General features: G+C 60.6%; 1 protein-coding gene across 2 annotated transcripts in view; it reads left to right on the plus strand.

Moving 5' to 3' along the window:
* The window catches only part of COL5A1 (collagen type V alpha 1 chain), a 151,936-nt gene extending 135,803 nt beyond the window's left edge, over window positions 1–16,133 (plus strand). Inside the window, exons 63-66 of one of the 2 annotated variants that reach the window (XM_055334639.1) lie at window positions 930–1,042; window positions 3,430–3,498; window positions 6,696–6,929; window positions 13,761–16,133. In XM_055334639.1, coding sequence (XP_055190614.1) covers window positions 930–1,042; window positions 3,430–3,498; window positions 6,696–6,929; window positions 13,761–13,907 — 563 coding nt within the window. In that variant the 3' untranslated portion in view covers window positions 13,908–16,133. Of the gene's footprint in view, window positions 1–929; window positions 1,043–3,429; window positions 3,499–3,560; window positions 3,630–6,695; window positions 6,930–13,760 lie in introns of both variants that reach the window. The other variant, XM_055334645.1, reaches the window with a different exon arrangement.
* The last annotated feature ends 3,059 nt before the right edge of the window (window positions 16,134–19,192 follow it).

The raw sequence follows: 19,192 nt of genomic DNA on the forward strand, positions 1-19,192 counted from the left end.
AGCGGGGAGGCCTGCGGGGCTCACAGTGCGTGGGAGGGGGCGATGACAGGGCTGCCCAGGCAGCAGGACAGACACAGCCTCTGGGTCCCCATCTGGGCAGCATGTGGCCACCTGGGCATCTCCCCCTGAACCTGATGGAGGCAGCGCAGAACATGGCCAGGTCCTAGGAGGAGGGAAGGAGGGCAAGGCTTTGGGGTGACATGGAGCCTGGTCCTAGTCCAGTCGTAGCCACCGTCTTGTGTGTAAGCTGTGACCCTGGGCCTCGGGTCAGCCTTCCACGGAGAGGGTCCTCCCAGAGGACGGAGTGGAAGAGACAGTGTGTTGCTTGCTCAGCAGGGCATGCCCGACATCGGGGTTGTTGTCAGGGTCAGGTTATACCCGTGCTAACGTCAGTATCAGGGCGCTCCTTGGGACAGCCCTCCATCAAATCCCCTCTCGTTCCTGTCCTCCCGTCCTCTGAGGCCTCCTGTTGAAAGATCCAGCCCCTTAGCCGGCTGTTGCCCCTGGGAAGTGTGGGTGTCTGTCCTCGAGACGTGAGGGGCTCCCAGGCCTCTCTCATCCCAAGTATGTGAATTTCCTAGCTCCACCCACAGCCCCTCTGCATTCCTGTCTCCCTGCCGAGGTGGCTGGGCCACCCTCCACTGTCAGCCAGAGCAGGGGCTCCAGGGGTTTCACCCTCCAGCTGGGTTCTCGGGGATGGGACTGTCATATCTTTGTGCGGATGCAGCAAGGGCACTGGGCAGACCCAGGGACGGGACTGTCATGTCTCTGTGTGGATGCAGCAAGGGCACTGGGCAGACCCGGGGATGGCCCACACTGGTGGCCTGTGGGCCTGGCCCTGTGTCTTACCTGCTGAGCTGACGGCATGTGGCTCCTTCTGGAACCACATAGGGAGCAGCTGACGAATCCGCTCCCTGTCTGCCTTGCAGGTGAATACTGGGTGGATCCTAACCAGGGATGCTCCCGGGACTCCTTCAAAGTTTACTGCAACTTCACAGCTGGAGGGGCAACGTGCGTCTTCCCCGACAAGAAGTCCGAGGGGGTGAGTGCCTGCCTTCCCCTCACAGCAGGGCTGGGGTCAGAGTTGAGGTTTCTCCCCCGGGGGCAGACCCAAGACGTGGGACAGAATTGGCGCAGCCTCATGCTGTGGCTGGTGAGGGGACGGCTGGCTCCTGGGAGGGCTTCCACCTGCCAGCCCCAGGTTGGGATTTCAACTGCTGGGTGTGTGGCTCCTTCCTACATTGACCTTGCAGGTCTGCCCTCAAACCAACCTAACACCCATGGGGACACCTTTGGGGCAAGCACACAGTCCCCCAGATGCATCTCTTAGAGGCTGGCATTTATCTCAGTTCTCGGGGTCAGCTGATGTCTAGGCACCTCCTCCCATCTCTTCCCAGGGCAGTGTGTTTGTCCAAAGTTCTTGCGGTACAGAATCTTGGTCAGCGAGGTTCTGATGCACAGGGACTTGGTGGGAGGTAACAGTCACCTGGTAGGGGGTTTGTATGGAGGGGACAGGAGTGAATGTGTGTGGGGACACAGGCGTGAAGCTGGTGTGTGTGTATGTGAGTGTGTGCATGTGGATGGGCATGTGGATGGGTGTGCAGATGGGCATGTGGACAGGTGTGTGGATGCGTGTGCAGATGGTCATGTGAGTGCATGTGGATGGGCGGGTGGATGGGTGTGCAGATGGGCATGTGTGCATGTGGATGGGCGGGTGGATGGGTGTGCAGATGGGCATGTGTGCATGTGGACGGATGGGTGGATGGGTGTGCAGATGGGTGTGTGAATGGGTATGCAGATGGGCACATGTGTGCATGTGGATAGGCGTGTGGATGGTGTGCAGACAGGCATATGGACGTGGGCTGCTTTCCCCTCTGGCGCAGGACAGTGAGGTGGACAAGGCCTCTAACTAACTGCAAGATGACCGCGACGCGGTGCCCTCTGCGTGGGGCCTGCGCAGAGCTCCATGCGCCCCCAGGCGGCCGGCTGTGCAGACAGGCTTCAGCTCGGGTGTGGAGGGGCCAGGCGGCCTGTGGTCGCAGTCCTCAGTGGCCGCAGTGCCGACAAGCAGCTGTGCTGTGCAGAGATGCCTTCCCCTCACCCCTGAACCTCACTGTGACTGTGGGGGCTCCAGGCCCTTGGACAGAAGGCCGGGCCACCGTCACAGGCACGATTTGGTGACCCCTGGTTTACATGCACACTCCCCAACCCGAAATTTGCAACCCTTGGTAACCTGTATGCCCAGCAACAAATGCCCTGGTGTTCAAAACAAGAAAAAAAATTGCAAGCCTCGGGACCCTCCTGTTTGGCAGAGGCCCAGGAAGAGATTTGGGTGGAAAGACCCTATTTTCTCATCTTTTGCTGGCTCTCTGTCCCTGAAATGTGGCCTTGCTGCTGGAGAGTTAGTGGGCACCCCCCGGAGCCCCAGCTGGTGGTGTCGCTGGGCGGACAGCAGGCTGGGGCACTGAGCGACCCCCACTGCTCCGTGTTCTTCCTCGGGCTCAGCCTCATGCACATAGGGACCCCTCCCCATCAGGCAGCAGGAGGGCGGGGGTTTAACTTCAGCTCCGTGCCGGAGCACATGTTATCTGAGTGCTGAGCTGGGCAGGTCGGGAAGCCCCGGCGAGAGGGCAGCTGGGCACCACTTCCTTCCCTCTCCCCTGTGTGAGGCCAGCTCAGAGGGGAGCCCAGGGGGACAGCACAGGGAGTCAGACTCCTGCTTTTCCACTGTGCATGACTAGCACTGGATGAAACAGGGGGCCCTGGGTCCTGGGAGGCCCATCTGCTGTGCTCCCTGGCTCTGCACCTGCAATGAGTGGCTCCCCATAGCCTGCTCTGCACTCGGCCTGTCCTGGGGAACTGTGCCTGGACCCTGCACAGAGCAGATGCCTGAATGGGAGCCCTCACCTCCCATGGGGGGACAGATGCTCTCCGACCCTGTGACGGTCAGCTTCACGCTGCGTCTTCAGGGAGGCTCCACCCCACCACACACTGGCACATAGGACACACGCATCAAATGAGATCAGATGGGATGGGGGGGTGGCGCGTGTCCTTCCTGCCCCTCAGTGCTGTCTCTTACTGTCCTAAGTGCTGGCGGCCCCGGGAGTCCCTCCACCACTCAGCAGCTCTGAAGCCCCAGGCCCCATACTAGAGGCTGGATATACGCAAATGGCCAAAATGCAGGCTGCTGGCCTGCTGGGTGAAGGCCTGGCTCTCCTCCTGTCCTCATCATGGCCACCAGCCTGTCCCAGGGCGAGCACCCCGACTCTGAAGGAGCCCCTTGGCCACGTGGGGGTGTGGCGCTCAGAGGAGGCCCTGCGGGCGGGATGCGGCGTGTTTGCAGGTGGTGGGGAGCACTCCTCGTGGCGGCGGCGGGAGAAGTAACCCTGTCCTTCTCTGTTTCTCTCCCACCCCCCGCCCGATGTTTAGGCCAGGATCACTTCTTGGCCCAAAGAAAACCCGGGTTCCTGGTTCAGTGAATTCAAGCGTGGTAAACTGGTAAGGCAGCCCCTGGCGTCTCCGTGGTTGTCCTTCACATGCGCCCGTTTCGTATCTTACAGAGTAAAATGGCCCGCTGGCCCAAAGAGCAACCTTCTACCTGGTATAGTCAGTACAAGCGAGGGTCCCTGGTAAGTGGCCACCGGGGCGCTGCCTGCTTGCGGGACGGCCTGGCTCGCGGCTCTGCATGGCTCTCATGGCCGCCGGGCACCGCACCTGCTCTGGCACCTCTGGCAGAGCTGCTCCACGGCACGTGACAGCCAGACTCCACATCGGCGCCCACGCCCGCCACCCCTGACCAGAGTTTGTTTAGCCTGGGAGCAGGTGGATGGAGCAGGGGGATGGAGCCGGGGGCTGCTCTTCCTGTCAGGTCTAGGACAGGAGCATGGTGCTCAGGGTGCCCAGAGCCACCGCAGGACGCCGCCAGGACTTGGGACCAAAGACACCAGGGTTTTACACAGAGGGTTTTACTTTGCGAAGTCCTTGTGGGCAGGTCTTAGGGCCGTCCTTAGGGCCCACCTGGCCGTGGGCTTGTCCTACACCCACTCCACTAGGTCAGTCCCCGCATCAGTTCCTGGGGAGCCAGTCTCCATAACCCGGCCCAGACATGGAAAGACCCTGGCATCCCTTGGAGGAAGCGGCGGTGGTGGTCTGTCACCAGCCCAGAGCCGAGCCCATCTGGACTCCTCCTTCATACGAGGCCGGTGGCTGCTCCCCCATGGTTGGGTGTGTTGCCCTGACTGTCCCAGGGTTTTGGTCCGGGCCCTTCCCTGGAGCATAGTGCAGAGCCCCGTACCCTCTTTCTAGCAAGTGAAAGGGCCAGGGGTCCAGGGTGTGGACATGTTGCAGGCACCTGACTTTGCTCCCTGCCTTCATGTCCTCAGATCTGGTTGTCCTGCCCCCACACGCTCTGGGAGGGGGTCCTTTGTCACCCGGAAGCCAGACTATGGGAGTTCCGTGACTTCCCACCCTGCCATTGCCCACAGTGCGGGCACTGTAGCCTCACGGGGGGCAGGGGAGCACAGAGGCCACGTCCCCCAAGGACTCACAGTGTGGAGGCTTCCAGCTGGCCTTGGCTCTGTCCCACCTCTCAAAACCTCTTGCTCTTAAACCCTGAAGCACTTCCTGGCTAACAATGTCACATGCTCTCCGCGTCCTTGATTCCAAGTCACTCTGGCTCTTGGCAGACACTCTGAAAGTCCGCGCTCACCTCACCACGTCTGTGGAGGCTTCCTCTTATCCCTCCGTGTGGACAACGGGCCTCTCACCTGCTTCTCCGCCTGCTGTCCCTCCTCCCTCCACCCCTGTTGTGCTCACTCAGAGCAGTGGGCACGCAGAAGGACCTGCCTCGGACCCCGCTCAGCATGGGGCAGCCCAGGGAGCAGGGCACCCAGGACAGGTGCACCCCCCGGCGCCCCTTGGGGCCTAACCCCAGCACCTCACTCAGAACACCCCCGTTCTTCCCAGAACTAGGGAGCCCACCTCCTGTCACTTGTCCCATCTCAGACTTTAGACGGAGGTGAAGGCGAAGGGATGGCCCCAGGAGGAGACAGTTTCCCCTTCAGGTTCTCGTCCTGCTGGATTTCCAGCTCTCTCTGGCTGTCCTAGTGGACAGGACATAGACGCAGAAGAAATAGGCTCCCTCTGTGGACCTGGCTGCTCTGGCCGCGGCCCATGAAGACAGTCCTGCAGAGCCCCTCTCCCCTCCCACGGTGGGACAGTGGGGTCCCGGGGCTCAGCACTGGGGGTTTAGGTCCTTCTGTGTCCCACACTGCTCACTGGCCGGCCCCTGTGCATGCATGCTTCCCCAAGTCGAGTGTCCTCCCAGAAGGAGCACCTGATGGCCTGGACTGCGGTTGGTATTGGGTTTCCATCCTCAGGGTCGGACCGTGAGGTATTTGGTCACTGTGTGCAGAGCTGGAGTGGCCCTCCCTCTGAGCCCTAGTGGGGACGGGCAGGGTTGCCAGCTGGGGCCCCCGTTCTCCATGCTCTCTAGTTCCACATACGTGTGTGAGCCAGCGGGCAGCGGGGACCTCGGTGCTCTCTCGTGTGTCTGGCACGGGCCTTGTGGGCTGGGGAAGGGCCAGCCTTGGAACGTGGCCTCAGACCCTGACATCTGCTCCTCCTGCTGATGCTCAGAAATCGCCCGAGCCCTCTGCCTCCTACGGGGGGGGGGGGGGGGTCCTGCAGGGTGCTGCCTGGCAGGGGAGGGGGTCGAGCCCCATCTGGGGGCCAGGGAGGCACCCAAGTGCCTGGGCCGTGTCCAGCTGCTCAGAATGATGCAGACCCTGAGGTGTGGGACACCTCGCCGAGCTCAGCCGCCCATGTTGGGGGTGGGCTGGTGACGCTGGAGAAGGCTCTTGAGAATGGGTACGTCATCTTTCCCTGGTACCCTGCCCTGGGCCTGCTGTCAGCGGGTCTTCTCAGGGAGGGTCACGTCCCCAGAGTGCCCCTGGCTGCCCCCTCTCGGTGTGGGCAACGGGGAGCCCCAACCCCCGGGCCGGGAAGGCCTATCCCGAGTGTCACCCTGTGACTCTAGGAGGGTGCCCGGTCACCCTAGCCCTCCCTCTGGCTCTTGGCCAAATGGCTCAGGACCCTCATGCTTCCAGGTCAGCCAGGTACCCCGTGCCTCCCTGCCAGCCAGCTGAGTTACCCCCAAGACCCCCCTGCCCTCTCTATCTGTGGTTTTCATGGCTCCCTGGCCAGGGCCTAGTGCATCCTTGGCACCCAGAAGATGGTTTTCATCTGTTATCATCATCTCATGGGCGCCTTCCTTTGGTGGATCTCCAGGCACAGTGATGGGAACTATATGCCATGTCTCTGCCCCCAGGGTACTTCCTGTCCGGGGAGGGCTGCAGGCCAGAGCTGGTGTGGAGGGCCTTACAGCCCAGGAGGGAAAGCAGACAGCCAGGCTAAGGTGGGGAAGTACACCTAACCTGGGCAGGCTTCCTGCAAGAGGAGGCACGTGACCAGCCAGGCCAGGAGGGAGGTCTCTAGAAGAAATGAAGTGTTTCGCTCTGTTCCAGGGAGCCCTCGAGTGAGCCAGTGCATTCTGGCCTTGGGGGCGCCGCGTGTGCAGCACGTTTCCAGGGTGGCTCACACTCTGGAGGAGACAGCACGTGGACCAAGGTTGCAAAGGCTGGGCCGTGAGTGGGGCCCTGGCCTCTCAGTGCTGAGCACCCCCCTTGTCCCCCCAGCTCTCCTACGTGGATGCCGAGGGCAACCCTGTGGGTGTGGTCCAGATGACCTTCCTGCGGCTGCTGAGTGCCTCTGCCAACCAGAACATCACCTACAACTGCTACCAGTCAGTAGCCTGGCAGGACGCCGCCACGGGCAGCTACGACAAGGCCATGCGCTTCCTGGGCTCCAACGACGAGGAGATGTCCTACGACAACAGCCCCTACATCCGCGCCCTGGTGGATGGCTGTGCTGTGAGTGACACGTGGTGGCCTGGGGGTGGGGGGAGCCTGCGCGGCGTGTGGGGCAGTGAGGGCGCAGGGGGACACGGGCACCTGACAGGAAGGGCCGGGAGCCGGGTCTGTGGCCCTGTCGGGCTGTGTCGTGGCACCTGTTGCAGTCCGGCCTGGAATTAGAGACTCTGTCCTTAGGACTCTTCCCCAGGAATGGCCAGGATGCAGGCGGGTTCTGGTCCTGGGCATACGCTGGGCTGGGCAGTGCTCTGCGGGTTCAGGGCTGGCCTCGGCTCCCCATGTACCCTGGCCACACGAGGTCGTACCCGGGCCCCATCCACCTGCCGGGAGGGCAGTTCTGCTCGCAGGCCTGATGGGAGGCCTGCTCGGCCCATACAGCCAGGCAGTGCTGGGGTTGCATTTGCTCTTTGGACCCGGGCCCTGGGATGCTTGCTGTCCTCTGCACCCCAGGTGTGGCCTCCCAGAGTGAGGCCTAGGTCCCCCCTGAAGGTCAGCTCCTGGGTGCCCCCTGAGGGTCAGCTATTGGGTCTTCCCTGAGGGTCAGCTCTTGGGTGCCCCCCGAGGGTCACCTCCTGGGTTCCCCCCCCCAAGGGTCAGCTCTTGGGGACTGCCCCTCGGGCCTGGTATCTCCCAGGGTGGGTCTGGGCTGTGTCCTTATGTCTTGGGAGGTGTTTGGGGGGCCACTGGAGGGTGGAGGTTGCCAGGAGGCATCGTCTCTGTGAGTCTCTGTCGCATCCCAGCGCCGGTCCCTCTGTCCTTTAGAGCCCCTGCCCGAGGTGCCCAGGCCAGCCCCCATGGGGACAGGGCTGGCTCCGTGTGCAGGGCCTCCCACCAGGCCAGCACGTGATGCTCTTCTGTGGAAGGCTCACCTCATGGCCAGGCCATCCCAGCGCCAGTTGCAGACAGGGTCCATCCAGCAGACTTCCGGGTGGAAGCTTCTTCTAGTTCTGTTGGGAACTAGAACCTGAGCTTTTTCTAGTTGGCCCCGCTGTGCCACCAGTTGCCTTCCACCCCATGTTGAGAACAGAGCCACCAGGGCACAGGTCGGGGGTGGGCATGGTGTGTTCCAGGCCAGGGAGAGGCATCCCCAGCACTGAGCTGCAAGAAGCCTGCACTCTTGCCTCTGGGTCAGCGCTCCCTGCCACACGTTCCACCCACCCCCTGCCCCCCGCCCTCCCTGGCCTATCACAGCATGCTCAGAATGTGAGTTTTCCCTACTGTCCCCTGTTGAGGCCCAGGGCTGTCCGGGCCAGGCCAGAAGGTCAGGGACAGCTCCGTGGGGCGTCGGGGTCCAGCAGGAAAGTGACTGTGTGGAGCTGCTGGGTGGCCACTGAGAGCAGGACCCCAGCTCACTGCCTGCATCTGCCCTGGCTGAGGCCAGCGCCTGGGCTGCCACCTCCGGCCCCGGGGAACCTCTGTTCCTTCTCATCCTGGATATACCCAGTCCTCCCCATCCCGGGACACCCTCCTCTCCTCCCTGCTCCTGCACACCCTGGGTATGTGTGGGTCAGTCCTTTGGTCTGACTGTGGAATGTGTGGAACCCATCCCCGTTTAAAGCAGAGGAGTCCCACCCTCTGGGAAGGGATCCAGAAACACCCTGGGAAGTGAGGTGGGGGGTACCACCTGCATCTGCTCGGGGTCCTGATGCGCACCCCACACTGCTTTGAGAAGGTTGTGAGGCAGCAAGTAAAATTGTCCCCATGCCTCTGCCGCTTACGTGGGGGAACGGTAATAGCACCTGCTCCATGAGACTGTTCCAGGAGTGCATCTCCTCTCACCTCAGAAGAGCTTGCAATTGTGTTCAGCCTGGCGGAAGCCCCAGAAGAATCAGCTCTGTGACTATTTCCGACTGCACAGCCCAGGCTACGGGGAGGGAGGCAGTGAAGGTGGAGATAGGAGTGTCTTTGGGGTGAGGCAGGACCTCAGGACAGGGCTCAGATTGGAGCAGAAGGGGGAGGAAGTGCCCTGGTGGGGCCAGGACGTGCCACCTGTGGTCACAACTGATGACGGGGCTCACGGGTTCCCAGGAGAGGGGAACATTCCCCACAATGGGTGTCAGGAATCGCGGGGAAAGGGCAGGCCTCCCCAGCTCCCTGCTCCAGCTCAGATAGGCTTTGCTCTGGTGCCCCATCCCTCTTTTTCTGGACATTCCCTGTCCACATCTGGAGCCCCCAAAGTTCCTGGCAGCACATCCCGGAGCCCCTGAAATTGCTAACAGCACGTCCTGGAGACACCAAAGTTCCCAATAGAATACCCCAGAGCCCCCAAAGTTCCTGGCAGCACAACCCGGAGCCCCTGAAGTTCCCAACAGCACAACCTGGAGTCCCTGAAGTTCCCAATGACACATCCTAGAGCCCCCAAAGTTCCCAATGGCACATCCCGGAGCCCCTGAAGTTCCTAACAGCACATCCCGGAGTTCCAAAGTTCCCAGTAGCACATCCCAGAGCCCCCAAAGTTCCCAACAGCACGTCCCAGAGCCCCCAAAGTTCCTGGCAATGGCATCTAACTCAGAGCCCGCCCTCCTGGCTCTGCAGGCATGTCAGTACAAGGTCGAGCTCCCATCTCCCTTAACCCAAGAGCAAATGGCCTCCCTTCTCTGGCCATGTCTTCTGGTGATGTGGCCGTGCTGGCAGCATGTGGCCTCCATGCACCAAACGCCACTAGGATCACTCCAGCCTCTGGGCAAGAGCTGCTGATTGGGGCTTCTCTTTATTGTGCAGAAGCAAAATCTGAGGTCAGGAGGGGTCCAGTGAGCTGCCCAAGGCCCTTAGGCTATGGCCAAACGGATCTCCTAATTCCTGTCCCCTTTCCACCATCGTCCATTTCTGGCATAGCTGCACCTTGAATGCCTCCATTGACAGGGAGCTTGCTCCCACCTGGGCAGCCCAGACCATGGCCACAAAGTCTCAGTGTTAGGAAGCTCTTCTGGGAATTGAGCTAAAATCTTCTTGCTGTAATTCCTACCTCTCTCTCTTGCTTCTGCCCCTTATGTCATGCAGAGGGGACCTGGTTCCATACTAGAGTTGCTCAGCCTTTGGGGCTGGCTGAATCTTTGGGGTGCAAGGGGTTGGGCTGGGGACATCCTGTGCCTTGTAGGATATTGAGCAGCATCTGTGGCCTCGACCCTCTGGATGCTAGTCCCCTACTTAGCTGCCGCAACCCGAAAATGCCCTCAGGCGTTGCCGCGTGCCCCCTGCCCCCCGCCTGGGGGCGCTGCCTCCTACCCAAAGGAGAAAGATTCAAGGGGAGCCCCATGGCTCCCCCTTGCCCAGAGCTGGAAGGACGCAGCTCCTCCTTCTCCACCGTGGGGTCTGAAGAAGCTTCGGAGCCTGGCCCAAACCCACGACCCAACGTGGTTGTGATCCAAGCCATAACCCTGTCCTTCAGAAAACAACCAACCGTGCACCTGCACTGCCCCCCTGACCGCGGTGCCCCCAGGAAGTGGACAGCAGTCGTTTTTGAGCTCTTTGACGGCCCTCGGGGCATCTCTGGGGCCATTGGGAGACCTACGATCATGGGACACTGGATGCGAGGCCAGGAGGAGTGGCCGCTCCCTCCTCAAGAGGTTTTGCTTCTGGAAAGAAAAGAGTTTGTCTCTGAAAAGGGGGAGAGATGGTGTCGATGAGGAGCAAGTCCTGCTGATAGAGAAAGTTGGCCGTGCAGGCAGGAGCGGGAGGTTGGGGCTGGGCCGGGCAGAGCAGGGGGGCCCGCGTTGGGGGGGACACATGGGGGGCACTCCTGGGGAGTTGTGATTGGTGAACCCCATGCCCCCCAGAAGTTCAGCCGGGGCTGTAAAGCCCCACCCCTCCCATGTAAGCATTCAGGAGGTCCTGCGACCCCATAGGCCACCCACATGCATGCTGGCGGTAGAGACGCCCGCCTTGACCCTCAGACCCCCTGTTGCCCCAAGGGTTCCCGCAGAAGTGCTGTGGCTGTGTGCACCCCCCGAGGGGCCTCTGAGCGGGGCCCAGCCCTGTGCACAGACACAGATCACCTGGAAGAGGGCCCGAGGAGCTGTGCCACATAAATCCTGTTGTTTGGTGGGGGGCCACTGCTGGCCCTGTAATGGTCAGTTAGTTAGTTAGTTATAAAGGTTTTATTTATTTACTCATGAGAGACACACAGAGAGAGGCAGAGACACAGGCAGAGGGAGAAGGAGGCTCCCTGCGGGGAGCCTGATGCGGGACTTGATCCTGGGACCCCAGGATCATGCCCTGAGCTGGAGGCAGATGCTCAACCGCTGAGTCACCCGGGGATCCCTGTAATGGTTATTTATGCCGCAGGAATGACAGGGCAGCCTGCTGCCACATGCCCTCTCTACGTGCTCTGGTGATTGCAGCTGTGGGGCCCCATATATCCAGGGGGACTGTCCTGGCCACTCAGCAAGCGCCGCCACCCCTCGGGGGGAGGAAGAGAGGCAGACGTGGTCCCGCAGAGGCTGGTTTGTGGGCCCCCCGTGGGAGGAAGGGGCAGCCCTGCAGCCGAGGTGGCTTGGGTCCCCTGGCAGCCCCTGCCTTCCAGTGGCCCTGACGGCCTCCAGGGCAGCCGTTGCCCTGCTATGTGGTGGCCAGCAGTGAAGACGGAGTCCACAGGGGCAGAGCCTAGGTGGGTGGAGGTAGGCGCCGGTCTGGATGGGGGGAGGTGTGAGGCCACTCCTTCCAGTCAGCACGAGGGTGCAGCTGGGCCCCTGCCACATTGTCCGAAAGTGCCAGCATTCATGGCCCTGAGTTCCCGGTCGTCCCTGAGCAGTCCTTTAGGGCAGTGTCCTGCGTCACGATTGTCTGAGAGGCAGACTGTGTGGACCTAGAGCAATGCCGTCTCTGGGGTGGGCCAGAGCTCACAGTGCTGACAAGCCCCAGGGGACCTCGTAGTGGCTCTGAAGCGCTGTTCCCAGCTTTGAAATAATTGCAGCCAGACCCAGCTGCAGGCAGGATGAGGTTAAGGCAGGGATGTGGTGGGGACGTGGCAGGAACATGATGAGGATGTGGTGGGGACATAGCAGGGACAGATGTCTCCAGGATAAGGAATTTCCAAGAAGGTGTGGCACTCAGGGAAGTCATGAGGCGGCTGCGTGCCAGTGCTCGGCCACCGGGGGCTTCTGTGTGGCAGGCCTGCTGGATGCGCTGGACATGAGGGTCTCTTCCACCACACGGCGGTCTGTGCTGCGGAAAACAGCCACAGAGACAGTTGGCTACCTAGCACTTGTCACACACCGAGCACTGGAAGCCACAAATTTGTGTGGCCTGACTGTTCCTGAGGGTCGGCTCAGGAACTTGGGAGTGGCTCAACCAGGTGGCTGTGGCCCAGAGTGTCCCCATCAGCTCAGGCTGTGTAACAAAACACCCCAGACTTGACGGCTCGTCCATGGCAGCCACAGGCTTCCTACGGCTCTGGAGGCTGGAAGGCTGAGGTCGGGTGCTGGCATAGGCGGGTTCAGCCTGCTTGGGGGGGCTGCCCGCAGTTGAATTCTTGTGCTGGAGAGACCGGCTAGCCTTCCAGTCACTGCCTGTCAGGCACCAGTCATGGGCTCCATCCACATCACCCCGTCCCCTCCCAGAGGTCCCGCCTCCAGACGCCCTCACATTGTGTACAGGACATCAACCCCTGAATGGTGGGGTGGCTGACACTGTGCTGTGTGGCTGCGGGCTGCAATCCAGGGAGGGCTGGCCTGGGGCTGGGGGTGCTGCTCAGTTCTGGCCACATGGGCCCCCCAGAGGAGTGACAGGGGTAGCACAAGCTGGGCCATTGTGCCCACTGCCACCCACAGAGTGGAAGCCACCTAGTAGCCACTCAGCTTCCCATGGCTACCCGTGTGCCACACATGGATCCCAGCACTCCAACCCTGTTCTTCAGGGGGAACTAAGGCTCCCAGAGGCTCTGCGCTCCTCTTTCAGGATGTGTACAGTGCAGGGAGACCCTCTCCAGGACCACAGGCCCTGCGAGTGTGACTCTGTGCTGGGTGCGAGGTAGACGCAGCCGCTCGGGGTGCCCGTGCTGGTCTGCAGGGAGCACGCCGGCCCCGGGGACACTCGCCAGGGGGTGTTGGTTAGAGGGTGGTGTCCCTGTAGCCTTGCATGGAAGGGTCCTGCAGGCTCAGAGCTGAGCTTGGGTGGCTCCTCGGTCCGGGACGACCCTGCACCTCTGCACCCTGTGCTCTGGGACAGGTGGCGGGCAGGGGAGTGGAGATGCCTCTCCTGGGGAAGTTCTGTCCCCTTTGTAGGGCTCACTCTCCTAATTAGCAAGGTGGGGCTTGCAGCCTGACCCGGAATTGAGCTGGGGATGACCTGAGATGCTCACCTGAGCTGCAGGGGACTCAGTGTAGCACGCTGCTCCCTCCCTGCACTGTCCCTGGCCCTCTGTGCCTCAGTTTACCCAGAACTCCTCAAGACCAGGTAGTGGGTAAGGGTCCCCCCTGTCCTCACCCTCCTGCGTGTGATCGCCAAGGGCAGGGCTGGCCATGAGCTCTTACTGTCTCAGAACCTCATTTTGAATGTGGAGCAGCCAGGATCCGGGTACCCCAGGGGAGCAGCATTTCCTGTAGTTGGTCCTGGCAGGGGCACCTTGGGGTGTCCCAGCTGAGCCGGAACTGTGTACCGGCTTAGATTAAATGGGATGTCATGGGGTGCGGTGCGGGGGCACTGCCTGCCCTGGTCTAGCACATTTCCTCCCTCCTCCTGCCCGGAGACACGGCGCAAACCCACTTTCTCCGCGGCTGGTGGAGCGTGCACACGGGAACCCAGGAGCCGGGGCAGGTGTGGCGGGTGAGACTCAAACCCCAGAGGTGCCCCCGTCCCCCTTTTACCCACGTGTGCCTCTCCTCTGCTTCCCAGACGAAGAAAGGGTATCAGAAGACTGTTCTGGAGATCGACACGCCCAAGGTGGAACAAGTGCCCATCGTGGATATTATGTTCAACGATTTCGGTGAAGCATCACAGAAATTTGGATTTGAAGTGGGGCCAGCTTGCTTCCTGGGCTAGGAGCCGTGAGCCCGGCCCCCAAGAGCAACCTCGTGACCTCAGCGCGCCGTCTGCGGGCGTCCTGGACAGTGAAGGCCCCTCGTCCCTCCCCCGACCTCGTCTGCGCCTGGGTCCGCGCCGGGCCAGACCCCAAACCCACAGAGAGCGAAGGGAAAGAGCCGACTCCCCAACCCCGGAGCCGAATCACATGACCTAGACGGCCCACAGCCACCGGGCCCCACTGCTTTGTCAGCCCCATCTGTCCCCACCATGCGCCACTGGGGCGGGGACGGGGCCGCATTTCTGGCCGCCCAGCCGGCCGATCCATCACCTGCGTGGGGAGGTCACCAGGCCGGGCGTGGGGCTGCAGTATTTGGAGATCACGTTTTTTTTTTTTTTAAATTCAACTTGAAGATGCGTATTTCCCCTGACCATCAAAAAAATGTTCGGAGGCAAACCTTGTAAAAAGGTCATCCCCACCCCGCCAGAGCCTCTGTTTTCAACTACACGATCCATTCACAGGCCCAGTGTCATTCTGCATGTGCCTTTCCAATGGATTAAAGGTGCTTTCGTTTTTGTGAGTTTTAAGTAAATATTTGTATTGTATTGTCCTAAGTGTTCAGTGTCCCCGACTTTCAATCACGCATGTCAGCCCGGCTTCAGTCCTGCTGAGAGAGTGGGGTGAAGGGTGGGTGTCCAGTTCTGGTGAGGAAGGAGCAGCCCCGTGCCCCACCTGGCCAGGGACGTGCAATAAGGTGGAGGTTCGCCCGGGGGCGGCAGGAGTGCACACTGCCGTGGCAACAGCGGAGCCCAGGGTGCCCGGGCCCCTTTTCAGACAATTTTTTGATTAGCTTTGGATTTTTTTTTTTTAATGGAGAGGAAAAAAAAAAAGAACTTGATGCTTTGCCTTTCCTACATGCACTTAGATTAAATCACAGGCATAAATTAATTTTAATTGCTTCCTTTTCCCGTTTTTCTACCCGCAGAGCCTGATGGGAGAGTATCCAGGGCAGGGAAACCACACTTTCTGTAGATGATAATTAAATGAAAATTGGTGCTTACTTTTACACTTCTCCTTTGTGGTGCTATCTGTTTTAAGATCTCCTTGCAAAGGGGACACTGGGGTGACCTGGCCGTGCGGCCTCCCGCCTCTCTCGGTCCCCGCCTCTGCCTCCGCGGCGCGGTGGGGACCTGCTGAGGACGGGAGGGTGGACGGGCGGACGCTCGCTCATCGCCTCCCTTCCCAGGGGCCCACGTGTCCCTGCGCTCCCAGAGGGTGGCCAGGCCCGTTTCCAGGATTGGGTTGTGCCTCTGTGATTTGAAAACACACGCGCGCTATAAAAGATGCTGCCCACAGTGTCCGCGGCGTGACGATGAGCAGGTCGTACGCATCCGGTTTGCCGAATGTCTGGTGCTAATTTCTGTGTTTGTTCCAAGAACTGAGCTGAAGCCGCGTGTGCCGTCCCAGCTGGGCTGCCTTTGCCCGGGGGGCCTCAGCCGACGGGGAGTCGTGCAATCAACTCTGTGGGCCGCCTCCCCACACGAGCAACCGGAGTTCCAGCTGCCGGCGTCCTGGGCCGCGGGCCTCCACGCTCCGGAGAGCTCAGGGCTGGCGGGGCTTCGTGAGCGAGGGCAGGGGGCTGCCTGCCGTGGGCGGAGGACCCGAGGGGCCTGCGAGGAAAGGCAACCCCTTCACTGTGAAAAGCTGCCCTCGAGCAATGCCCTTTCCTTCCGTGACGGGAGGAGCAGGTGAGGACCGCGGGCCCTGCTCGGCCCCCTCGGGAGGAGCTGTGACCGTTCCGGTGCTGTCGCCTGCCCACCTGCCCGCCCGCCCGCCCCGCCTGGGAGACCGCAGCAGAGCCTTGCCCCCACCTTGGGCATCACGGAACCACCCACTAGGATTGCCCGCATTCCCGTGGAAATTGAATCTTGCTGTCACCAAAGAAAAGTCTGGCTCGGAGGTTCTTTGGAGCCCAGGATGCCGGCATGCGCCAATGACTCTCACATTTGTCTCTTCCAAAGCAAAGCCATATCCGAGGGCTGCCACGTGGTGCCCTGTGGGTGTTGTCTAGGTCATGTGATTCCGTTTTGCTTCCTCGTCCCTCCTGAGGCCCCCGTCACGCTGTCTTCCTCACCCTCTGGCCCCTTCAAAACTGTTGTCATTTGTACTGAAGTCAAATGTGTCCCGTTCTCCCCAGACCACTTCGCTATGGTATATTGCAATAAAAATTACTTCTTATATTTGCAGATGTTCTCCTGGTGTGATTCTTGTCCTTCCTTCTCTCTATAACTGGACACATATTGATGTAAAGGGGAAAATGATACATGGAAAACCCACGGGAAGGGTCCTGGGGCATTGGGATCTTTAAAATACAATGTCAAGTGACACCTGCCTGTTGCCTAAAAACCCCATAGATCTGTTCCAAAGTTTTAACTGTAATGCCCAGAAAGGGGCATTTTAAAATATTTGAAAACCGTGTGATGGGAAAGTGCTTGTAAGAGCTTCTTAATAAATACAGTTTACTGTTTCCACCGTACACAGACGCGATTGGCTGTCTTCTTTTCTTTATATATAAATTTATTTTTTATTGGTGTTCAATTTGCTAACATATAGAATAACACCCAGTGCTCATCCCGTCAAGTGCCTCCCTCAGTGCCCGTCACCCAGTCACCCCCAGCCCCCACCCACCTCCCCTTCCACCACCCCTAGTTCGTTTCCCAGAGTTAGGAGTCTCTCATGTTCTGTCTCCCTTTCTGATATTTCCCACTCATTTTTTCTCCTTTCCCCTTTATTCCCTTTCACTATTTTTTATATTCCTCAACTGAATGAGACCATATAATGTTTGTCCTTCTCCGATTGGCTGTCTTCTTTTTTAAAATTTTTATTTATTGATAAGCGACACAGAGAGAGAGGCAGAGACACAGGCAGAGGGAGAAGCAGGCTCCCTGCAGGGACCCCGATGTGGGACTCGATCCCAGGACCCCAGGATCACGCCCTGAGCTGAAGGTGCCTCAATTGGCTATCTTCTTAAGGATGAAGGGGCCTCCTCCGGCCTTGAACCACTGTGTGAAGCCAGGGGCCACAGGGGGCCGAGAAAGGGGGTGCCCATTGCCCTACAGGACAGGGCAGAAGAAGGACAGGGGACAGAGCCGCTCCCTGGGGGGCCTGCAGGATGTGGGCAGGTGCCAACTTTGGGGGCGTCCCCTGCTCCTGGGCATCCAGGCCTGGGTGGCATGCAGCCCTCACCCCCCTCCTGGGCCCAGGGACGTCCCTAAGCCTCCCCACTCCGCTGTCCAGCTGCATGTGGGGATCGCACTTCTCGGCCCCTTGGAGCCGGGTGGGCTGTTGGCTCATCCGGCGTCTGACCCTGGCTCTTGGGTCTGCAGTTGGGGCTTCCTGTTGTGTGTCACTGGCCTTGTTCCCTGGGACAGCCGTGTCCCAGCAGACCCGGAGGGGGGTCCTTGGCCCACCTGGGATCCATTAGCAACAGAGTGAGAAACATTTCTGTTGTGTTAAGCAAGAGGACCGTTTGTTGCTGCACCAAAACCCAGACCGGTGGTTTTCAACGTGCCGTCCGGGGACCAGCAGCACCCGCATCATCCCCTTGGTGGAAGTGTGAGTTCTCAGGCCCTGCTGCAGACCTGCTGAATCTGACCCAGGGCGTCAGGTGACTGGCTGCCTGCTGGAGCCCAAGACCCCCTGGCCATCCTGAGCTTGATGGAATTGTCCCCGAAAGCCAGAAACTCCGCCTGGGAAACCGCAGTGTGGCTGACGCAGGCGTGCAGCCTGGACTGTCGTCTGGGTGGAAGGGCCCCATTGCCAGGACAAAACACTTTTTCTGTCATTTGCCCCCCATGGCAGCTGGCAGGCAGGTTCTTCCCTAGGGGAGATGTCAAAACTGGAAGGACAGTGGCCTGGCTGGCCACCCTTGCTGCCCTGGAAGGTTCTACAGGAAGAGATGGGCTCTGGAAGGAGCCAGAGAGGACCCAGGCCTTCCGGAGCTGGAGGACACAGCCCTTCTTCGGGATCAGTGTTGACTCTGAGATGCGCCGAGGGACATGCCAGGCTCGGCTCAGCCTTCGCCTGTACAAGCAGCACATCCTTCTCTTAAACCCCAGCATGGACTGTGATGGTCCCTTGAAGACGCAGGACACGATGATGTGCAGTGGGGCCTCCTCAAAGTCAATGGACCTGATGGTTGCTGCGGTCAACCCCGAGGGAGAGGGGCAGCCGCATGTGTGGGCGCTGTGGGCCCGGGCTGCTGGCTCATGTCCAAGGGGCAGGACGCTGGTTCCCCTCTGTGACAGGTGTCCTGTGGAGACAGCGCCAGCCTCGCCGGATGGCATCAGGGCAGGACTTGCAGTGACCCTGCGCCTGGGCAGCTGCCGCCAGTGCCCAAGGCTGTGCATTCAGCCTCAGTGGTGATGAGACAGCTTTCAGGTAGGGCAGGGAAGAGACTGGTGCTGGAGACCCGGGGCCCCAGTGAGGCCAGGCTGGGTCCCCCCCCCCCCGCTTCTCTGTGTCCCCTCCCTCCTTGAAACCTGCCAAACAGAAGCACCTGCCACTCAGTGGGGTTAAGAGATGAGAGCCAGGGGGTGGGGCCGCAGCCCTGAGCCCAGAGCTCAGTGATGTCTGTGGGTGGGTGTCCCCAGGATGGACTCGGCACCGCTCTCCCGGCCGCAGGGACCCCTGCTCTCCTGCACTGCCATCCATCCCAGCGATTCATCAGCAAGAGCTCGCCCAATGCCTGCAGCCACCACATGTGGGCTGGGCCCCAGAGTGGGGAGTCTTTGCTTTGGCGTCAGGAGAGGCGAGATCTTATGGAAACAACCTTGGCCTGGCCTTGCTGTGAAGGAGTTGAGGCCTCCGTGGCTGTCCTGGGAGCCCCGTTTGTGTGAGGACCCACAGGAGCTGGGTGAGAGCCATCCTTTCCTGTGTCCACTCATGCTGGGCAAGGGGAATGTCTGTCCCCGTGAAGGAGCAAGCAGGTCCTTGTTCATGTCTGGAGCGAAAAATCATCCAAGAAGTTCCCTGTGTTGGAAAAGTGTCCTCAGTCCCCTTAGCCCAGCACTGCAGCCCTGGGTCCGAGGGAGGATGGTAAGGCTGTGTGAGTGCCAGCCTGGCAGCTGGCTTCTGTGGCTGCAGAGCTGGGCTCTAGGGCCCCAGGCATCAGGACATGGGTCCCTGCACACCTGCCAGGGCCTTTGGCCTCCGAGAGCGGCACCTGGTCCCAGCCGGCCTTGGGCAACGCCTCCATTTGGACAACAGGTGGGTCACCTGTGTGGATGGGCGTGGACACACTTGT

The sequence above is a fragment of the Nyctereutes procyonoides genome, unplaced genomic scaffold (assembly GCF_905146905.1).
Source record: "Nyctereutes procyonoides isolate TBG_1078 unplaced genomic scaffold, NYPRO_anot_genome, whole genome shotgun sequence".
NCBI classification, from domain to species: domain Eukaryota; kingdom Metazoa; phylum Chordata; class Mammalia; order Carnivora; family Canidae; genus Nyctereutes; species Nyctereutes procyonoides.